The 21,808-nt window shown below is 47.8% G+C and overlaps 1 protein-coding gene across 2 annotated transcripts; it reads right to left on the bottom strand.

The window, feature by feature from the left end:
- Window positions 1–2,206: 2,206 nt before the first annotated feature.
- VCAM1 (vascular cell adhesion molecule 1) lies at window positions 2,207–20,598 on the bottom strand. Of its 2 annotated transcripts, XM_054564730.1 has the most exons (9): window positions 20,431–20,598; window positions 19,613–19,888; window positions 17,132–17,452; window positions 15,778–16,044; window positions 13,599–13,874; window positions 11,477–11,797; window positions 10,159–10,425; window positions 7,042–7,308; window positions 2,207–3,869 (listed from the first exon to the last, which is right to left on the bottom strand). In XM_054564730.1, exons 1-9 carry the CDS (start codon window positions 20,492–20,494, stop codon window positions 3,709–3,711), a joined length of 2,220 nt encoding a protein of 739 aa, XP_054420705.1. In that variant the 5' UTR covers window positions 20,495–20,598; the 3' UTR covers window positions 2,207–3,708. The 2 variants fall into 2 exon arrangements, with proteins under 2 accessions (XP_054420705.1, XP_054420706.1); XM_054564731.1 differs by lacking the exon at window positions 7,042–7,308.
- Between the last annotated feature and the right edge of the window lie 1,210 nt (window positions 20,599–21,808).

A 21,808-nucleotide genomic window follows, 5' to 3' on the forward strand; every position in this document is an offset into this window, starting at 1 on the left:
CAGTCTGTTCTATGTGTCTGTAAGTCTGTAAGTCTATAAGTCTGTTTCTATTTTGTTCGTTAGTTTATTTTGTTATTCTTTTTTTTTTTTTTTTTTTTTTTTACAAGACCGAAACATTGCTTTTTCAATCACGGGATCAACTCTTTTTTTTCTTCTTCACAATGCCTTCAGGATCCTTCCAGTGAAGAAAGAACTAAAAACAATGACATTCTATGTCTAACTAACATTGTCCTTCACTAAAAGCCCAGACACTTGATTCCATTCAGTTCAGGTGCTTTCCTCAAGCAAGCTTCCAGATTAGTCTCTTTTGAGAGAAACGATGTTCTCCAATAGTAACAAAATCTGAAAAGCCACTGCATGCACTGTTTCTAAGAAGTGAAATGTTCCCTGTCAGAACAGCCAAAATAAAAGGCATTTCGAAAGACATAGGCCATGTCCCTTTCTTCTCGGCAGGGGAGCGTGGCTGTTAAGAAATCCTTGTGGAAACTACTTCCTAGTATTAGAATTAACTTAAATGTTTAATTTGTTTCTCAAACTCTGTTAAAGTTGATCAGCAAGGGATAAAAAAGACTCCTAATTCCTTCATTTTGCTAAATACAAAGAGAGAGTCTCTAAAATAAGTGAAAGAAATTTACTTAAGGCATATATAAATTTTCAAAGAACCACTGTGCTTGAGAGCTAGGAGAGACCTTGAAGTTTACTGGTAGGACCTGCATTTTAAGTACAAGAAAACGGAAACTCTTTAATGGCCAAGGTGATTGAACCCAAATGTTACCTTCCCCAGTAACTATAATGGGCACTTCAACTGGAACTAATATTTTCCCCTAATCTGTAATTAGCAGAGCAGAAGAGGTGGTTCTGGGGATTCGATATGGAAAGAAGATTTTTTTAAAAAAAGGAGGAAGAAGAAGAAGAATTCTCTGTGTTAGGCCGTTATTTAAATCCATACTCGTCAAGAAGTTTTGGTCGGTGGGTACAGCTCTCCTGTATTTGTAAACAGTCTTGAGTTCTCTTTGATATTTTTCCTACCTCATTTACCCAGAGCAGAACAGATCATGGCAATGGTTGCAACAGGGGGACCGTCATGAATTTTTTCCAACCTGTTTATGAGTCTTGGTTTGACGGCGACAGTATCAGAGTAGGAGACAGCAAACTTGCCCATCTCATAAATACCAAAAAAAAAAAAAAAAAAAAAAGTTCTGGCAGCTGAGAACAGATACCACCAGACGTCTGCACAAGGTTTGAACCCATTTCTAAGAAAATGATACTAGGAAGCACACTCTGAGGGAAATGAAAGTTCACTCACATCCTGAAAGTGCTTCTCATGAATCTCCCCAAGTCAACCGCTTGTTTCCTCCCCCCGGGAATAGTGAGTGAATGAGTTTTTTTGCGTTTCTAGCTTTATAGGCACTACGAAGCGTGTCTGCTTGAGGGGTGCCCTCGCTGTCACACCAGACAGCCAGAAAAAGGTGACAGTCTCGTCCAGCACAAGCCGTGCCCACGTCCGAGACCAGCAGAGCCAGATAGCAGAGCCCCTTCCTCCCCAGGGGGCGGCAGCTGCCACCCGAGCGACGTGTGCTCGGCCCCCTTTGCCCACCTTCGCCCTCACTCTGCTCCTCCCTGCAAAGGTCCTGGAACTGAGGTCAAGGGAGGAGGCAGGGACCTTTCTGTCTCTAGGGTGGAAGGATCCCCCATTTCTGACCCCACGCGTCACTGCACTTCTGGAGGCAGAGTGTCCGGCTCTAGTTTCTGAAAGGACTTTTCCTCTTCCCCCAGGACACATGACACCTGGGGAGCAGGTAGGATGGGCAAGGTCGCCTGTTCCTCCTCTCTCTTCCCAGGGCCTGCACCCGATGCCCTTCTTCTCTCTAGGTCTTTGATTTTCAAGAATCTTCTTTTTTTCATGTAAGTTTTACTAACATGACCACCACCCAGATCAAGCCAACACGACAAGAACAGAAACCCTGGAAAGTCCTAGAGCGCTCCTTCATGGCCTCTACCGCCCCAGAAGCAACCGATTATTCCGACTTTAACACCAGGTGTTTTTTGTTTTGTTCTGGGTTTTTTTCATGCTTTGAACTATATATAAATTAAATCATACAGTATGTACTTTTTTGCAAGCAGTTTTTTTAATTTCAGTCAATATTAGCCAGAACCATGTAAAATAATGTTCATAGAAGCATTGCTCATAATAGTAAAAGCTGGAAACAGCCCAAATATTCATCAACAGTAGGAGAGATAAATAAATTGTGGCAATATCTTATAATACTATATTGTATTACAGAGTAATAAATACTATAGACTAACACAAAATGAATGACCTATAGCTATGTACAACAACATGGGTGAATTACGCAGAAACGTAATTTTGACTGAAAGAATGAAGCCACAGGCCAATTTACTGTTTGACTATACTTATGTAAAATTCAAAACCTGGAAAAACTTAATAATGTTTTACTTAGGGCTACCTGTAAAGTTATAGAATCTCCAAAGGGAGCAAGGAAATGCCTAGTACGCAACTCAAGATACCGGTTCCCGCTCAGTGCGAGAGTTGTGAGTGGAACACAGAGGCTCTGAGGGACATTAACGTTCTGGCTTTCAGTCTTAGTGGTTTGTACCGGGTGTCCATGAATTGCCTGTTAACATACACGTGCTTATCTGGGTTCACGCCTTCATATATACTACATTTTAAATTCTTTAAATTGCAGACTCTAGGGACACAAAACCAGGTATTTCGATTCAGTGGGTTCAGGTGGCACTGAGAAATCTAACTTTTTATCGGGTTCCCACGGTGGTTCTGATCGAAGCACCCTGAGGTCTACACTTCGGGCATCACTTACTATTTCTGTGGGTTTGCACTCTCCCTCCTGGGGACCTGGGATTTCAAAAAGAGCTACCAGGCGATGAAAGGAAGCAGTCAATAATAAATAAACACAACTCTTCCAAGTCCAGCAGTGATCGCTTTACTATACAAAAAGACTAAACATTTACAAAAGAAGATTTCAAGGAGTGGCGTTATTAGGCCGCGTCGGGAAAGTTGCACAAGAGTGTGATGACCAAACAACACCGTCCCACGGCTCCGTACCGCGGCAGTACCGTCCAGAGAAACCCAGTCAGCCGGTCCATCACAGACCCCAGCGTCTCGTACCTGAAAGTCAGCCCAGCGCCCTCTTGGTTCGTCATTTGCCTCTAAAAATAGAAAACCCTGGCGTCTTTACCAACACGACGTTGTTGTCCATGAGCTTCATAGGAATCAAGTTCCGTTACAGGAAACGAAATATAAAAAGATGAGACGTAGGTAACTGGCCAGTCAGTATTAACGTTAAATTTTTCTAAGAGGCATTACGTTAGAACCATCAGTCCAGGCAACACTGTTTAATTATTTAGAGCTCTCATGACTGATGCTGCAATTCCCAGCAATCCTGCTATGGCGTAGTTTTATTTCACAAATGTACAGGTCACGTGACTGTATGTACACATCAGGGGCCTACTGCAGTCACCGCGTCTCCATGGGAGTGCCCGTTTCCCGGCAGAAAGTTTCCCGCGGGCGCCTTGCTCACAGCCAGAAGCATAGGCAGCTGCTCCTTTGTAAGAGTTCCCACCACATCCCTGGAATTCCGGGCCGTCCGTGCGCAGTTTTGCTCGTGGAATGGTAGGAAGAATTTGGACTGATACATAGTGTCTCCGGGGGAATATTCCGAGCACTTGCTACACTTTTGATTTCTGTGCGTCCACAAGGCTGTAGGAGCCCTTCATGTTGGCTCTCCTGGCGAAGTAAACGATCATGCCAATGGCAGGGAGGAGCAGGGAGGAGGCGCAATACAGCATGAGAAGCCCGGGAGAAAAGTAGTCCTTGTTGCTTTCTCTTTCTGGAAAACAACGAAACAGTGCGATCAATGCCCGGCACACAAAGAAACTGTTTACCGCTAATATTTGCACATTTTCACAGTACAACTCATCCTCGACAGAGAAGTGAAACAAAGCAGTGAAAGGAGCCCAAAGGCACATTCCCCGGGACCACCCCACGACCAGGGGCCAGGGGCCGGGCCACGCCGGGTCGGGAGGGCGTGCAGACTTCCACCCGCCCGGAGCCCAGCAGACTCAGGTTCACTTGTGGAACGGAAGGAGGGGCGCGGTGTTTTAGAGCTCATTTACGAGAGCCAGCGTCAGAGAGGTGCATGTGCCTTGGGAAGCATGAACGTTTACTGAAGAACGAGGACTCTGATCGCCACGAATTGCCTGAACGAGACAGTTGTCCAACAGAATCCTTGTGACATCTAGAGTGTAATCATAGAGTCAACCCCAGTCTGTGCGACAGTAAGCAAAGGACTCTTCCCCAGGCCTTCTCACTATGTGTTATTCCTCTTCACCATTTATATCATCTCTCGATAAACTGACGTTGTTGGATAGTATCTTATTTTAGCATGAATGTTACTTACTCTAAGAGTCCTTCTCTGACCCACATCGGCCCCAGCCTAAATCAGGAGCCCAGATATCCTTTTGACCTTTTATCAAGGGACACCCCGCTGTCCCTCAACAGCTTTTATCACAGCATGCAATTAAACATTTGCTTGTATGATTGTCTATTAAATCTGGTTTCTTCCTACAGACTGTATGTTGCCCATTTTGTGTTTGGTCCGCCAATGAAGCGCAAGTGCCTGGCTCACTGCTTGGAGCGGCTGGCACCCAACAGATACATATTTTAAGAATGCTATATATTTTTTCTTTCTGCATCCTGTTTTTGTCATTTGCTTTAAGTTGGGTGCAGAGGGGAATAATATGCAAAAACTACTGTTAGTACTCTTTCTACTCTACTAAACATCCTCTGGCAGCTACCACAGTATTTGATATCTTAACTTCCTAAAACCAGCTGAAGAAAACAGCAAGGCATTTGCTGGGGACCCGTCTCTGCTCCTACTTATGTTTGTGTGACCTGTCAAGCGCTACGTGTCTTCAGGCGGCATATGTGTTTTCTCCGTCCTGGGAGGAGTGGGTGCCTGACTTGGGCGCTCACTAGCTTCCCTCTGCAAGATTCTCCCTATGGGAGGCCGCCCACCGGGGTCACGTTGGGAAGTCAGTTTTTCGGATTGTTGACGTTAAAAGCCCTTCACCCTAAACATAACGATAATCATCTCATTTTTTCCTGCTTTCCTTTGCCGGAGGGGAACTCAGGAGTCAAAGGGGAGGGGCTGGGTCTGAGTGGCATGTCCTCTGTCACAGCCGTGGTTAGGCAGTCGTGTCGAGGACCCGGGGGCGGTGTATTTCTGCCCCTATTGTTTTCTTTAAATTAAATAAATATTATCTTTTGCCTTCAGTGGTCCCCTTGGGCATCTGCAGTAAAGCACATGTGCTGCTGAGTGGATCCCCAGAGCAACATTCAAATACAAATTTCTAATCGCTGTATAAACAATGAACATCCCAAAGTCTCACAACTATGTCTGTCGTTGGACTACATTCAAGTCAAAACCAAACAAAGCGAATTTTAAAACTCAGCTAAGTACCAAGGAAAAGTAGTTCAAGCTACCCAGGTAAAATATCAGAGTCTTGTCTCCATTTATTTGTAGTTATTTTAAACTGTATTTAGTCTGGGGGCCTGAATTTCCAGCTGAGTGCCCAATATGCTTGGAGTTATAAGTGAACATGGCAAATATATAAGTTACTAACTTAATAAAGCAGTTAGACAAGACAACAATGTGTGAGAGAAAGAGTTAGATAGTGGAGAAGATTTGATATGTCCGTACAGAGAATTGTTAGCTATAAACAGAATTACAAAAACGTTAGGCGTCCGGTTTCCGGGGGCTCCACTTCATCAAAGGCGGCTGGAGGCATCGGGGATTCAAGGAAGGAGGGACGCATGCTTTCCAGCCTACTCCTAACTGAGACCTCGCTCCGTGCAGGCTCGTCACCCACGCTGACACCAGACACCCCCACGTCATGCCGAGAGCCCTGACCCAAGGTCAAGGTCCCATTGTCTGAACACGGAGTCACTTCATTGGCCAGAGCAGCTCTTTTCAGGACAACCGCTGCAGGCGCTGACTGCGAGTTTTACATGTAATCGTGACATTGCCCCCTTCTTTACCATTTCTAGGTGGACGTAGTGATAGTGTCGTGTTTCAAGGAGGTACTGGGAAGGCAGAAAACATAAGGCAAGGCAAAATTGCGGTCTCAACAATTTTGGCCAGATGGGGAAACGGTACCTGCTTTCTGACCTGGGTTCAGACTCTCTCTACACTGACGAGGGGCCGCTAACTCTGACGGCCCAGCACCAGGGGCTGCGAAGGGAGCCGCCTTTGTCTGCTGCCCCCTGCACTCCGAGCCGGGTGTCCCGCCCGCGCTGGGAGCCCATGAGCGCGCGGGGAGTGGGAGGCTGGTTAGGAGACGCGGGTTTTACTGTTGTCCTTCACAGAGGGGTTCGTGACCCTCAGGTTTCTCTGCTGAGAGCATTGCCCCCCGGCCCCGCTCCCGCATCAGATTAGGGTAGAATGAAAAAAGGGGGTGGGGTTTCTAAAGAGGCCATTCTGTCATCTAGAGACCCTTCTTCTGTTCTACACGGAGGCAGCCACTCCCAAATGTCGTCCTGAAAAGCGCCACCCCAGAGAATACGCAGTTACTCCGTGTTCAGAGAGCGGGGTTCTCTCCTCCTAGGCAGGAAACGGGCCTGGAAGGGACCCTCCTTTTTCCATGTGCTAAGCCTACTTCTTTAGTTTTCTTATAACCCACAGGGAAAGTTTTCAAAAATATGTTGAAACACTTAGGCAACACAAGGCCTCGGAGACCAATGATGAATTGTCAACTTTGCCAAGAGCAGATGGGAACTCTGCACTCACCAGTGATTAATGACACCTTGCTGGCCGGACTCCGCAGGTTAGACCAGCTGGGCGGTGGTAGTTTAAGAAACATTAAGAAATAACCACAGTCGTGGAACTCAGCTCCTTTTTTCCCCAACTCGTTCATCTAATCCTAGAAATTCTTCCCAGTCCACCAAAATTCTGACCTATTATTAAAAATTATGAAAACCAGAAACAAAACCCCAACGCTAACCTTTAACATCAAGTGTTATACTTCTTGACTGCAAGCCGAGCTCATTTTTAGATTCGCATTCGTAGACTCCCGCATCCTCTAGCTGGGCCTTGTGGATGGTATAGGCACCTTCTACAGACTTTAGCACGGTGTCTCCTGTCTCCGCTTTTTTCTTCAGGATTATCCACATTTGGGGATAATTTCCACATGTACAGGAGATAGTGACAGTGTCTCCTTCCTTGACACTCTCAGAAGGAGAAGCTCTAAGCTGCATGTCTTGTGGAGTGACTGTAAAGAGAATTTGGAAGGCACCTCTGATTGGGTGAAATGTAAACCAATTCCTTAGCGATCTAATAGCAGCGACAGCAGATATCGAGGAGCTCTTCGTGGTTACGGTTCGCATTAAATGTATAGAAGGGTGCATAAAGATGTCCAGCATTGACTACTTTGTTGTAAAATGATCATATTTTTAATAAAAGAAGACATTTCCTATGCTCCCTGCGTGTCTCCTACGATAATCCTTTTCCCAGCCGAGCCAAAAGATCATGTGAAAAGGAATTCTTCTCGGAGGACAAAGGCCTTTATGGGCTGGATTGTCTCAGATCGCGAAACTCAGCTGTGCTGAGACGGCTCTCTTCCTGCTCCTAGCAACCACCGCCACCCTCTACTACGTGCTACCGTGGGACTGAATACCTGGCGCACAGCGTCCCTAAGAGGACATAACCCATGGAGGGAGACACTCTATCACCGTTTCATAGCTGAGATACCCCTTATGTTTATCTATTTTCTAACGTGACTTGAGAATCTCTCATCCACCAGAGTGACAGTATCGTAATATCCATCCTAAAGGCTTCCTTCCTTTAAAAGGTCGTGCACTGCCCTTCTAAAGAGCTCCCCTTAAAACACAAATTATCTTTGAGACCAGGTAGCAACAAGAAAGTCACTGATGCCTTAATGGAAATAACACTTAGGAGTAAGAGAGGAAACAATACCAAGGAACAGGAGAGCCCCAGTGAAGAAAACGGCCTTGACCCTTGAAAGGGGAAGTGTGAGGGGAAACTCCAGACTGATCACTGCATGGTTTTGCCTAAAATTGCCTATGACTTCAACCTGTCAACGAGGGATTGTTTTCGTCCTCAGTCTGGGCTCTCCACCTGGAGGGCGACTCTGGATCTGGCAGCTTGAGCCGCTCTAGTGTTTCTATGCCACCAAACAGAACCAGAGGATGCAGTCATTTCTGCTCTAAGTCTCCGCATTTACAAAAGGTTTAAGTGCCTCTCAGGCTCCTGAGCAAACACGGGCAGGCACCGTGTGAGATTACCACTGTGCGTCCAATTCCGCCAGATATGGTGGCTTTAATCCTAAGTCATTTTCAAATACATATATACCTCTTCTTAGCTTTATTTCAACACCACATCACTGTCTCCTCCGCGTAACTGGGACATCTGGCACAGTTCCTGGAGCCTGCTGTCCACTCGAGGCTGGAAACGTTTTAGGATAAGAACCTTGGCAGCGGTCAGGAGAAAGCAGTACTATTCCAGGCACTTCCTGTGCATAGGAAACCTCACGAGCTCTTCAAAACTCTCAACGCATTTTTTTTTAGTAAAAATTTTGTCTCCACAGAGGACCTTGGGATTGTCTTCTTTGGGACTGTCTACACTTCTAGACTTTTAAATCTGTCTCCTTAACCAGGTTAGGGAAGTTTTCTGTCATTATTTTTTCAAATAGATTTTCAATTTCGTGCTCTCTCTCTTCTCCTTCTGGTACCCCTATGTATGCTGGCACACTTGAAGTTGTCCCAGAGAGTGCTAATACTCTTTTTTTTTTTTTTTTGGATTCTTAGCAGTTAGTTACCTACAAGGGAGCTCTCAGAGGCTGTCAGCTGATTTCCCAACAGACACTTTGCTAGGCCAGAAGGGACTGGCATTAAATATTCAAAGCGATGAAAAGACCTACAACCAAGATTGTTCTACCCAGCAAAGCTCTCATTTAGAATGGAAGAGCAGATAAAGAGCTTCCCAGACGAGAAGACGCGAAAGGACCAAACCAGTACCACAAGAAATGTTGAAAGGTCTTCTTTAAGAAGAAGGAAAAAAGAAAAGATCAAAAATATGAATAATAAAATGGCAATAAATACTTTTCTGTCAACAATTACTTTAAATACACATGGCTTAAATGCTCCATGTACAAGACACAAGGTGACTGAATGAACAACAAAACAAGACCCTTACCTATGCTGTCTATAAGAGACTCGCCTCAGGTTGAAAGACACACACAGACTGCAAGTAATGGGATGGAAAAAGGTATTTCATGGAAATGGAAACAAACAAAAAGCTGGGGCAGCAGTACTTGCACTGGACAAAAATCGAATTTAAAACAAAGGCTATAACGAGAGACAAAGAAGGGCCTAGCAACTCCACTTCTGGGTACTTATCCAAAGAAACCCACAACACTAAATTGAAAAGACACATACATCCATATGTTCCTTGAAACATTATTTACAATGACCAGGGTATGGACGCAGCCCAGGTGTCCATCAGCAGCAGCGTGGGTAAAGAGGAAGTGGCACACATATGGAATGAAATGTGGCTCAGCCACAAAAAAGAACGCAACCTCGCTGTCCGCAGCAACACGGATGGACCTGGAGCGCACTGTGCTGAGTGATACGTCAGAGAAAGACTAATGCCATGTGATTTCACTTATATGTAGAATTTTTAAAAAATGAAACATAATAAATGAACCAGCAGAACAGATACAGACTCACAGGTACAGAGAACATTTTGATGGTTGCCAGATGGGAGGGTGGTTGGGGACTGGGTGAAAAAGGGGAAGGGGTTTAGGAGCACAGACGGGTAATTATAGAATAGCCATGGGGATGTGAAGGACAGCGTAGAGAGCACAGTCAGTAACGGCGTATTAATTCTATGCGGTGTCAGATGGGTGCTAGATTTTATTGGTGTGATCCCCTTGTAACTTTTATAAATATCTAATTATAGTGTTATACACCCGAAACTAATATAATATTGTGTGTCAACTGTAATTTACAATTTTTTAAAAAAAAGTTTTGGACTTTGTACAAAAGCAGTAACACAACCAAAATAATACCAGCAATACACTCATTAATCACATCCTGCTCACCTTGGATAAGTAACTTAACTTCTTTTCTGCTTGTTCCAGCCTGGTTACTCCCTTCACACACATAAATGCCGGAATCTCCCCTTTTTGTAGAGGTCAAGGTGAGGGTCGTATTCTCAGAGAGGAACTGCAGACTCCCGTTGGGTAGCTGCCTGCTCCACCGGATTTTTGGAGCCGGAAGGCCGTCGCCAGAGCAGGTCATGTGCACAGAACGACCTTCCTCCAGGGTGGAGGAGGGGCTGACCAAGACGGACATATTCCTGGGGGCAACTGAAAAGGTAGGGACACTTGTTAGCTCGGCCCCTTATGCCCTGAGTTCCACAGAGTTTTAATAATGTTGCAAAACCAGGCTATGCAGTCCATGGATTAGAATAGTTTATAAACCTTGATAACTTTACGGAAGGAAGTTCGGTCCCCCTTTACTTTAGCAGACACAGAGTCATAGACAGAAAAAATGGACACATATCGATGTTTTCCAGTGGAATTAAGTTCCGTAGAAGCGCTTGCTACCCAACAGCGGATGCTTGGAGACAGTGCACATTGGCATGGATGGTGCATTACACATGGCCACACATTATGGGAATCGCCTGTGAAAAGGTAGAGTCTGTGTTTCTGCCCCTTGAATCCAGGCTGCCCTGTGACTCGCTGTGCCCAACATAAGGTGGGGGAGGTGACACTGTGGGACTTCCGAGCCCAAGCCTTAAGGGGCAGCTTTCATTGTCACCCTCTTGAAGCTCTGCACTCTGGTGACTAAACGCAGGCCACTGTCCTTGAGGCTGAGACAGCACAGGGAGAAAGGGGGGCCCAGACACTGGAGAACAGGCCCCGGGCACTGAGCGAGGCCATCTGGGACTGGCCGCTCCCCGCACCCCCGACCCGCCAACCGGCTTGCGTGCGTGAGTTCTTCGCCTGTCGCCCTGAGGAGACAACCCTGTCCACCATTGCCAGCTCGCAGGATTGTAGGCTAATAAATGGTTACGGTTCGGAGTGCTGGAGGGTGGTTTGTTATGATAATCATTATTTTGGAATTTCTTTTCGGCTTTGATTTTTACAGAGGTTTTCGCTCGTAACCTCATGTTAACTATTGCCTGGCCAACACGGTAAAGGAAGACGGTGAAGGGATTAGCCACGGAACGTTCCTGCGCAGCGCTTGGATGCAGACCACAGTGTGGGGCTTGATGGGGGACGGACGAGGGAGGGGCTGGGTGGAAGTAGAGAAAGAGGGACAAAGTAGGATCAACTGTCACAGCATAACCAATAACAATTAAAAAATTTAAAAAAAAAGGAAATCCCTGCTAAGTGGTGGATGCATTGTACTTACTGTTAACACTGAGCGTCTGTGTGCTCTGCCTTTGTTTGGGTTCAAAATCCATCTCATCAATTTGTAACTCAGCCTGACAAACAAGCACTGTGCCAGTGTCTTCAGTGGTGGGGATGAAGGTCGTTTCCAAACTCCGGGTCTCTAGGGATTTCTTCTCCATGTCCTCCAGAAAGTTTCTCCTCTCCATTACATGCTCGCCCTTCAGTAGCTGAATCTGCAGCCGGTCCAGAGGGTACACGTCAGGCACCTTGCAGCTCACGGTGACCGGCTGCCCGCTCACCAATCCACCGCTCATGGCAATCTCCGGGTCTCTAGGGAACGCTGTGGGCATCAAGCAAAAGGGATCCCTGTACATGGCATTCGGCAGAGAAACAGAACCAATCTCGACGAAGTGCCAAGGCCTCAAAGAGAGTGTTAAATCCCTTGGGATAGACGGATCACCAATATATACATAACAAAGTGTAAATATGTATGATAGTAAATATATGTAACACTGGAGACAAAACAATAGTAAATGAAATAATCAAGTAAAAAATATCCTTTTTTTCCCCCCTTCTCCGTGATGTAATGTTGCTGGACAGCCAGGGATGGACTTTTCGAAGGACACGTGGGTTTCCACCATCTTATTTAGTAACCACATATTTTAAATGTTTTCAATATTTGCCGTGACGCATTACTGTGTGCTACTCCCTTAACTTATCTCAGTCTTCAAAACAGGCTGATCACATGGCTATTGTGTGATTAATTTTACCGCTAGGAAGCTTAGCGAGAACTTGCTTTATGGTGAGGAGAACTCACAAAACTTGTAGAGGCTAAGAAACTTCCATTAGGTCGTGTATCTAGGAAGTCGCTGAGTTGAGATAAGAACTCATGTTTCTCTGTGCTCAGAGCTCAGACTTGGTTTTACTGAGCCCGGCAGGCTCCCGGGTATGGCCGAAGACCCTCGGGGCCATCCTCGACGTGGACATTGCCAACGGCCACGTTTAGGCAGCGAGCTTTAAATATTTCTCAGACAATATTGGTTAGTTAAGAAAAAAACTGTAAGAAGTTTGGGTTCGGAATAATATTTATACGAGATCTTATACAAAGCAATAGAAACAAGACTGAAATATTTATCCAGAGCAAAAAGAATGCTAAAATTTTTTCCCCATAAGTAAAGTGTTGTTGAAGTGATATATCCTCAAATATTTACATATTGCAATGAGACTTCCCTGCTGGTTCTCATTTCTGTTGGAAATGTGCCTACATCAGCAGATCCTGGACTCTGGGTAGTAGGAAAACACGGTCAAATCCACCCTTGACAGACTCTAACTTGTTTCCGACAAATCCTGAGGGGGACGCAAGTTTAGGCAAGTTTTCCGGGAGCAAATCTCTACAGCGGGTTCTCTTGGATTCTGCTGCATTAGGCAAGGCAGGGCCACTTTGCGTATTTCGTCCCTCATTCCTGACAACTGAGGAACCCCCGCGATGCTGCATTCCCGGAGGTCCCAGCTGCGAAGGGTTCTTAGTGAGGTGGTGGAACCGCAGGCAACGGCGCCGCGTGCGCGTGCCGTTCAGTCCGCACGAGCGCCCGGGGCTGCCGGCCGCCTCTGCCTGTGCCCTGGGCGGCGGCCCCTGGCCGCCTGCTCTGACTCCCCGTCTCCCTGTCTTCCTTTCTGGCTCTCTCCTGCTCCTGGTCGCCTCGTTTCCCCCATCCTGCCCATTGGCTTTCCAAATATGCCTTCAAAACAGCGGGCTCGGGGCTCAGCCCGAGTTCCGATCCGGAGCCGCTGTCACCCCGCCCCAGTGATCGGGATGACCCCCGCTCCCTGCTCGCTGTCACCTGGAACAATACACAGAGAGGGGCCGGGAGGCAGCGGGCACCTGGCGTGTTCCTGCGCACGACGGGGCGCGGTGGTGACAAGACATAAGGGTGGCTGATGCTGTGTATGTAGGTAACATGGACCGAAGATCTAGGCCAGGTAGGTTGCGGTGGAAATTCTGGTTTTGAGAATTAGGAACCATTCCCAATGCTGAGTTCCCTTTCTAAACACACAGAGCTCATTGTCCCTCAGACTTATATGATGTTACTTCCAATGGAATTGAAAAAAACAAACAGCAAAGAGTTCTGAAAGCCACTCACAGTAGAGGTCCACCTTAATTCCCTTCTCCTGTTTCTTGCGTCCACAGGTCACGGTGCACAGGTAAGAATGTTCGTTCTCGAAACTGACAGCGCTCAGGGTCAGCGTGGACGTGGCCCCCGCACTCCTCACCTGCCCGTTCAGGGGGCTGTCTATCTGGGTTCTCCAGGAGATAGAGGGGGACTCGCAGCCCGTGACACCGCATGTCAGTACGACAGAGTCACCGATCTGAGCAGCCACCTGGGGTCCAGGGGAGATCTCAACAGCGAACGGTTTTTCTGGAGGGAAAAAGGACAGGACCAAAGGAAGGTAAGATGATTTTCTTCTTTCAACACATTCCAATAAAAGGTCTTTTTTTTTCTTCCCCTGATTTCCTTTACATGAACCCTGTGCCAAGAAAAAGCTACCCCTTCCCCTGTCGGGACCATCAGGGACGAGACCACATCTTGCAAGAATGAACGCACAATAGTCTGTTGATTCGTTCATTGAACAGAATAAATGTGGGTAAAAATTTGTCAAGACAGAGGGTGGCCAGTCTCTGCTCAAATATGGTTTATCAAATCCCTGCCATAGTGGATAACAACGCAAATAATTTAAGAGGTTCCAGTGTATTGGCGTTGTGTAAACCACTCTCTATATAGTATCTCATTTAATCCTCACAACAACTTTGCAAACTGTTACTGTTAGTTCTTCTCCTCCACCTCCTCCTCCTTGGGGAAGTTTAAGCTCAGAAATAACTTTGATCCAGCTTACAACTAACAAAATTAAGGCTTGCAACCAGGTGGGTCTGATGCAAGATCCCAGCTTTTCACCTGCTTGAAGGACAAAATCCGGTCACCCTCCTGTGGGGATGAGCCCTAAGAGGTGCTGGAAAATGCTACAAAGTTACAAGAAGATTTCTTCTAATTAGAAGGACCAGTGCTGAGAGTTTTGTGCCAACAAGAGAAAGCTATACCATCGACAGTCACACTGAGAAAGCAAAGCCGAAGTCTAGGCACTGAAGCGGCATCCAAGCCACCTCCAAACTTCATTTGATGCAAAACAAAAATACTTCACAATTGATTCAGGGGCTGGAAACTGAGATGGAGGGCAAACCCCTAAGACTCCAATATCCGGGAAAGCTCTTTGGCTGGCCACACGCACCACCATCTAGGGAGAAAGGGAAACCGAAATCTCCACTCTGCTCCCCTAAGGAAACGGGCAGAGTTGGACAACTCCAAAAATGACAGCTGTGACTCCACGGAAAATCACGAACACGGTCCGTGTAAGTAGCAGGTTGGGGGTGGAAGAAAGAAATCCCAACATCTGAACAGTCTCTTCTGTGCCAGAGGTTACTTCCCTCCGCCGGGTTTGTCTGGCCCTGGCATTGTAGCATCCTCCAAAGAGGGCTTTGCTCAAGTTAGCCACATAAGCTGCTAGGCTATTAGATTCTGAAAGAGACAGTTCAGAGCCATGCCCAGAGCTTCCGAAGTCCTCCTACGCCGGTGTGAGAATGGGGAACTCTGAAGCAGGACCGCTTCCTGTGTGTGAACAAGCCTCAGATGGGTGTTTCCCCTCCCCCACCCCACAGGGGCCGCGTCTATTACCGCGCGGATCTGTGGGTCCTATGGGAGCACTTCACTGGGTAAGGAAGAGCCCTCTGAAAGGTCAGTTCTCTTTCGTGCTTACTTGCAGTTCTTAGGATCCCATGACACAAAGTGTAAAACAGCCCTGCCTGCCCTGTGAGGTGTTTGCGTCCCCCTGAAATGGGACGCAGCCCGGGATGGGGTAGGGTGGTCCAGCGCGGCTGTGCCTGCTCTTGTCGCTGCACCGTTCTTCCTGGTGCTCCGCGCCCTGCCACCGTGCTAACCCGACGCCCACCCGCGTTCACTTATGGACAGGGGGTTTGAATCTTATTTTTCCAACCATCCAAGTTTAAGCCTCATGTTTTCATTTATGAAAAATGTGAGGCACCCACGTTTATAGTGTATTCATCCTACATTTACTGAGCGCCCACTACGCGGCAGGCACTCCACTGTGCAAAGCGTTAGATGAATACAGAACGGTGCCCGCAGCTCTCGGCGACGAGATCGGCCGCCGGTCACACTGCAGGGAGCAGTTCTGGCTTCGAAACCGCTTTGCTAGTTAGTGCCCGAGGCCCAGCGATAGCATTTGTGCCTTCCTTTTTCACGTTCTCCTTACCTTGCACAATTAATTCCACCTCTTTTCTGTCTTCCCCAACCAGATTAACTCCCTCGCACACATAAATTCCAGAATCCTCCATCCTCATAGCAATTAAGGTGAGCGTTCCGTTCGCAGAAAGGGGCTGGAGCCTCCCATCCTCTGACTTCTTGCTCCAGGTTATCTGCGGGGCTGGCAGGCCTTCGCTGGAGCACGTCATCGTCACGGAGCCGCCTTCTGGCAGCCTTGTGGAGGGATTCACGGAGATGACGGTGTTCTTGGGAGCGACTGAAAAGACAGAGCACGTCTGAGCAACTGCTGAGCACCACCTGGATGCAGCAGGGACAATGTGCTCCTCTCACGGGCTGCCTTCTGTGCACCCGCAAGTTTGGCAAGAAAGACCCTGAACGTGGCTCAGTCTCCCAGGTGAGGTCGGGGTCCTATCTGGTACCCTTGCCCAGGTGCCTCCTGAGTCACCTTCCACACGCTGGGCGTGCCGCCACCTCACAAAGCTGTCCGTGTGACTTCTGGACAGCTCTAAGGATCAGAACATCGCCTCCCTACTGAGCTGAAATCTCCCTCTTCGTACCGAGCTTCTACGTGGCAGTCATAGTTCAGCCGTCCGCCATTGCAGACTAAATTCAATCTCTCTTTCAAAGGACTGTCTTTCAAATACGTAACGATCGCTCTCTTCTCCACGTTTCGTATTCTCTGGGGAAACTAGCGCCTCGATCGACTACGGTTTTCAAAATCCTAATGAGCCTTTCCATTTCGTTCTCTTTCAGACACGCTCTGCTCGACAGCACCCCGTCTCAACGCGGTGTCCAGAGCAGGGCGCCGCCTCTGCGTCTAGAACGACGAGGCCCCTCCGACACGGTTCTGGGAGCAGGAGGCGGCCTCAGAACCCTGACAGTGCCCGGGAATGTGGAGCGATCGAAGCTCATCTCCGCCCTCCCACCCAGTGCATGTGCGGGCGTGTGCTCACGCGCACACACAGAGCAAGCGCTCACTCGTAAGACCTTGATATTTCAGGGCATAGTATGAGTTTACACACATGGCTAAAAATGGTACCAGTTGAGCCCATTTCCTCCTACCCCATCCGGTGGTATTGTCATTTCCCTGGGATAGACCAGGAAATAGAGGAATTGAGCGACCCAAGTTCACATGGTCACTGGAGCCAGAATTCAAGCTCAGGTCTTGTCAACCCAAATCCAGTGCTCTTGCCCCTGAGATACGTTGTTGACAAATAAGATGTTCTCAGTGAATAGAAATGGAGTGCAACAAGTTGCTTTGTGACTCAGCTGCTAAAAGTATTTCTGTGGGTGCCCAAGACTGAACCCCCATGAAGACTGGACCACGTCACACCAGCACTTACCGTGAACTTGCAGTATCTCTGTAGTCGCCCTCTGCTGGAGCCCCTCATCAATTTCGGGAAGGTTTAATCGAGCTTGGCAAACAAGGGCCTTCCCAATATCTTCACGGGTGGGAGTGAAGGTCACTTCCAAACCCTTGGTCTCCAAGGACTTCTTCTCAGCAGGCTCCAGGAACTCCTGATTCTTCAAGAGATGGCCGCCCTTCCGCAAATCCACCTCCAGCCTCTCTAACGGGTAAACGTCAGGCACCAAGCACGTGGCTGTGACCGGCTTCCCAACCTCCAGAGGGGCACTCAGCTGAATCTCTGGGTCCTTAGGGAAAGCTGCAAAGGTCAGGGGAGCGCGTGTGAGTGGCCTCTTGCCCGTGTTGTGCCAGGTCCTCTAGTGACTGACTGCACTGTAAACCGGAGCTAACGTTTCTGACCCTACAGTCTTGATTCACTGTCTAAATAGCCTTTCACGGTTTGGGAAGGTTCATGAATCAACCACCTTTCAGCAAATTCTTCAGTTCCGATCCTGCCTACGCTGAGGTTTGCACATTACTGGCGTAAAAGGAGGGAGGAGAAATGAATGTTTACTAAACACTCCCTATGTGTCCACCACTGTACCATGCATGTAACACAAAGGATTTTATTTTATCCTCACAATTACCCAGAGAGGTTGGGACCACACTTCCCAGACACGAAAACATAGGCTCAGTGCATTTGCATAACCAGCCCAAAGTCACATGGCTAGTAAGGGTTAAGTCTGGGCTTGAAACTCAGGATTTCTGTTCTTCTGTATTGCTACTGCAGGTTTATATTATATTTTATCACATTCTCCTATTCTAGGACAGATATATTTCCATTTTCCAGATGAGGAACTGGAGGCTCAAAATGTCATCGCCAAGAATAGCGACTGGGCAGGGTAGGCTAAGAAGCAAGAGAGCCGCGGAAAGTGATGGCTTCTGCCAGTGCGGCCTCTCGCTTCTGGGAGGCAGGCCTGGCTCAGCGCCCTCAGCAGCGCGCCCTGCGCCTCCCGCTGCCCAGGGCCGGCCCTGACTCCGCCGGCCGCAGTTTCCTCACAGACCTTCCTGAGGGCGGCACCTCGGGGGGGTTCAAGCCTGTGTAACGGTAACTCGACGGTCGCAGCTCTAAAGAACATGACAATCGAACGTGGAATGAAGGCAGGGCTCTTACACCTAATGAGAGACAGACAGACTTAAAGAGAAACTTCAGACCAGGTAATTAAAGCCAGAAGGGTGTCTGTCTGTCTGTCTGTCTGTCTGTCTCTCCAATCTTCAGCTATCTGGGACTTGTAAGCAAAGGCAAAGGACCTGGAAACCTTTTATGGGAAAGAAACACAGTTTTTTCCTTTTTCCACCACTACTTCCTGTCCCTCACATTCTGTAGGAACTGTGCCTATAATCCTCAGTTTGCTGTCGGGTACGGTAAGAACTTGCTCCTTTTCCCTGTATTGCCATAAGGGGGCCTTTCAAGGAGCCCGGGGCGGCACGCACGTAGACTGCGCCTGGACCGCCGGCGTAGCTGAAAGCAGCGGGCCAGGCGCAGCTGCTCGGGAAGCCTTCGCAGCTGGGGACCTTGCTGAGGGAGCAGGCGGACCGGGCCAAGCCGCGCTGCGCCGCGGCGGAAGCGAAGCTGCACGACTACCAAACAATCCAGCGAGGTCTTCGTGAAGAGGCGGCCCTACAGCCTTGCCGTGTTTTGTGTATTTTGAAAGGGGGGTCCTCAGTAAGCGAAGGCACGTGATTTGTTTCAGGTGGTTTTTCATGCCTCTTGCTAACTCGATTTGCTGGCTTGAGACTAGATGGGAGCGTATGATGGTGCAGTGGGAATGTAGGAGCACTCACTCACACCCGGCAAATCTAATTCATTAGACAAATACCCTGGAGGTCAAGCGGTTGAACATTAAGGATTGATAACAACAAAAGCAACGACAACAAACTCTTCAACCAGTCTATGCCAAAATCAAGTGCAGGACGTGTGCACAGATATGTTTCTCATGTCGAAGGGGGAAACGTGTGTCCGGTTGCCAGCTACTAAATTCACGTTGCCTGCTCAACTGATTCTAAGCACCGAATTGCACAAGACTGAATAAGTGGAAAGGCCCTGAAGGGCAGGGTTCGTAAATCACTTAGGTGCATGGCTAAGGAAACATGCAAGGATATAATCCATCCCACAGGACCTTTGGGAAAATGAAATACAAAGAACCTTACAGATCTTCATTTCAGGGCTCAGACACGCAAAGCCCAGAGCGGCTGAGTCTGTGCGTGGTCACCCTGCCTGCGGCCGAGGCGGGGACAGGAACCAGGTTTGGGGGCCTGGCCTAGCACTAAACTCTGCTGCCCTGACCATCCTGGTACAGTCCGTCCTCTGGTCAAGAATCTAGACGTGGACAATTTTTTTTTTTAAAAAAACATCCGTTTTAGAAACTTACTTTAAAGCCAACTTGAAAGAAAACCAAACCCTCTCTGAAGTACTCACAGTAGATTTGCACCTCGATCCCTCGCTCCTCTTTCCGGGAACCACAGGCGGCCGTGCAGAGGTAGGAGTGCTCGTTCCCGAAGCCCACGGGGTCCAGGGTCAGCGTGGACATGCTCCCCTCGTTCCGCACCTTCCCGTTCAGCGGGCTGTCTATCTGGGTCCTCCAGGAGAAGGAGGGGGACTCGCAGCCCGTGGTGCTGCAGACCAGCGAGACAGAGCCACCGATCTGAGCCACGATTTGGGACTCAGGGATGGTCTCAATTTTAAAAGCTTGAGCTGTGAAGGCAGAAAGAGACAACCTGGTCACACTGGTTTGTTCAGTATTCTGCCCTCCTCTGTTCCAGGGTCATGTCACACTCTGATCTGGCCAAACGCTTTCCTACGCTGCTTCCAGCGCATGTCAAGGCAGCCAAGAGACCTTGGCGCCCCTCCAGAGGAGGTGTGGAAATTATCCTCACTTACCGAGCTCTCGGTTCCGAGCACGGAGCCCGTTTATCGGACTTGTTTTGTTATTTGCTAAGTTAGATCTCATTATGAAGCACAGGAAACTAACACGATAGCTCTTACCAGAGACAGAATCCAAATGCTCACTGGGAAAAAAGTATACAAAAACCCCCATCCATTTGCAGCTCCAACTATGACCGTGTAACGATATCTAACAACACTCAATAGCACATCAGAAGTCAGGCTAAATGAAGTTTCCCCACAGTGGAAGGACTCCAGTGCCTTCCTCCACTCGCCCAGCAGAAGTGACAGACCCGGAGCCAGGACTGAAATGGAATGCAAGCGTTTACAACAGACCCGGGAGCAGAACTTACAAGCCACGAACACCATCCAAAGTATATTTGAGACCCCAAAGATCATGACCATCTTCCCAGGCATTTTAAGTTGCTCCTGTGCTGAGGAAGTAGTGGTCCCCAATCGCTGCCTTCTGTCCCAGCTGAAAAGTGCCTGGGAAGAGTCTTCAGCCCCTGAAGCACTCGAGGCTCAGTGAGGAGTGAGCTGGAGAGCCTGCGCCTTATAAAGGGTCTCCCAGCAGAGGCGGAGGGAAATCCCTGCAAGGGGAAACCCGCGCAGCCAGAAAAAAAGTCTCACTGACAGCCGGCCAAGTCCGGTGTTAACCCCTTCCGCTGCCACCTCTGCTGGAAGGGGCTCTCTCTCCCCCAAGGAAAGGACACTTCTGAGGCTAGGGAATTAAAGCTCTTCTCAATCTGCACTCCAAAAGAGTATCTTTGCCCCCGGGATAGAAGGGGATAGTCATTGCAGAATGAGACCTTCTGAACCCGGTTGTCGGGAAAGGGGAGGAGAGAGAGAGAGAGAGAGAACAGTAAATTATGCTTCAGTTTTTGAAGTAGCTAAACAACCACTATGCTCTATTAATTGATTTTCCTACACAAAGAAGATATGTTTGCAATTTTAAAACAGACTAAGGTTCCTCTTACAAGAAAAAGGAAAAGGTTCTGTCTTCTGGGTGAGTTTTTAAAAAGCTAAACAGCACAACTTCTTAAAGTTTTTATTCCTAAAAATTGTTTGTTCGTTTGTTTGTTTGTTTTTACCACAAACATCAACTTTCTGAAATGATTTTCTTGAGTGGAAAGTAATGCCACCAAAACAAGAGAAATCATGTTTTCTCTTTTATTTCAGGAAAGTTACCAAAGCTTTGGCTCAGTTGCTGAGTAATGGGAAGTCTTTTACAGACTTACAATAAATATAAATGTATGGAATTCATCGGAAATGGGAAATCGCTTGGACTCAGACTTTAACACAGACACAGTGAAAAACATAAAAAATAATTTGTTCTTGTCATATGGGGGGACATGATAACCACTTTTATGCTCTTTGTCCTTCCCCATGCCCTGCCTCCACCCCACCTCCCGTCCTCGGCCCTGAAATGACGTTTTTAAAGCTGTGTGGACATGGCCTTGCATTCACGTAGCTCAAGTCCTTGCAAACTGCTTGCCCATCAAAAAGAAACCGGAACAGCCACTTCCTTGTGTCCCACACGTGCAAGTCCATCTTCCCCACTGGGCCGTCAGTTCCTTTTACGGCTGGGACCAGTTCTTGTTCAGCATCATACCAACCTCTGCCCTATCGAACACGTGGTCTTGCGTGTAGGGGATACAAAAAAAGAGTGCAAAAACAAATATGATACATTAAAATCTGGAAAAGAAACTTAGAAAGCTAGCAATACTATGT

The sequence above is a fragment of the Pteronotus mesoamericanus genome, unplaced genomic scaffold (assembly GCF_021234165.1).
Source record: "Pteronotus mesoamericanus isolate MK-2021 breed Mesoamerican mustached bat unplaced genomic scaffold, CSHL_Meso_final scaffold_99, whole genome shotgun sequence".
In the NCBI taxonomy this organism is placed as follows: Eukaryota; Metazoa; Chordata; class Mammalia; order Chiroptera; family Mormoopidae; genus Pteronotus; species Pteronotus mesoamericanus.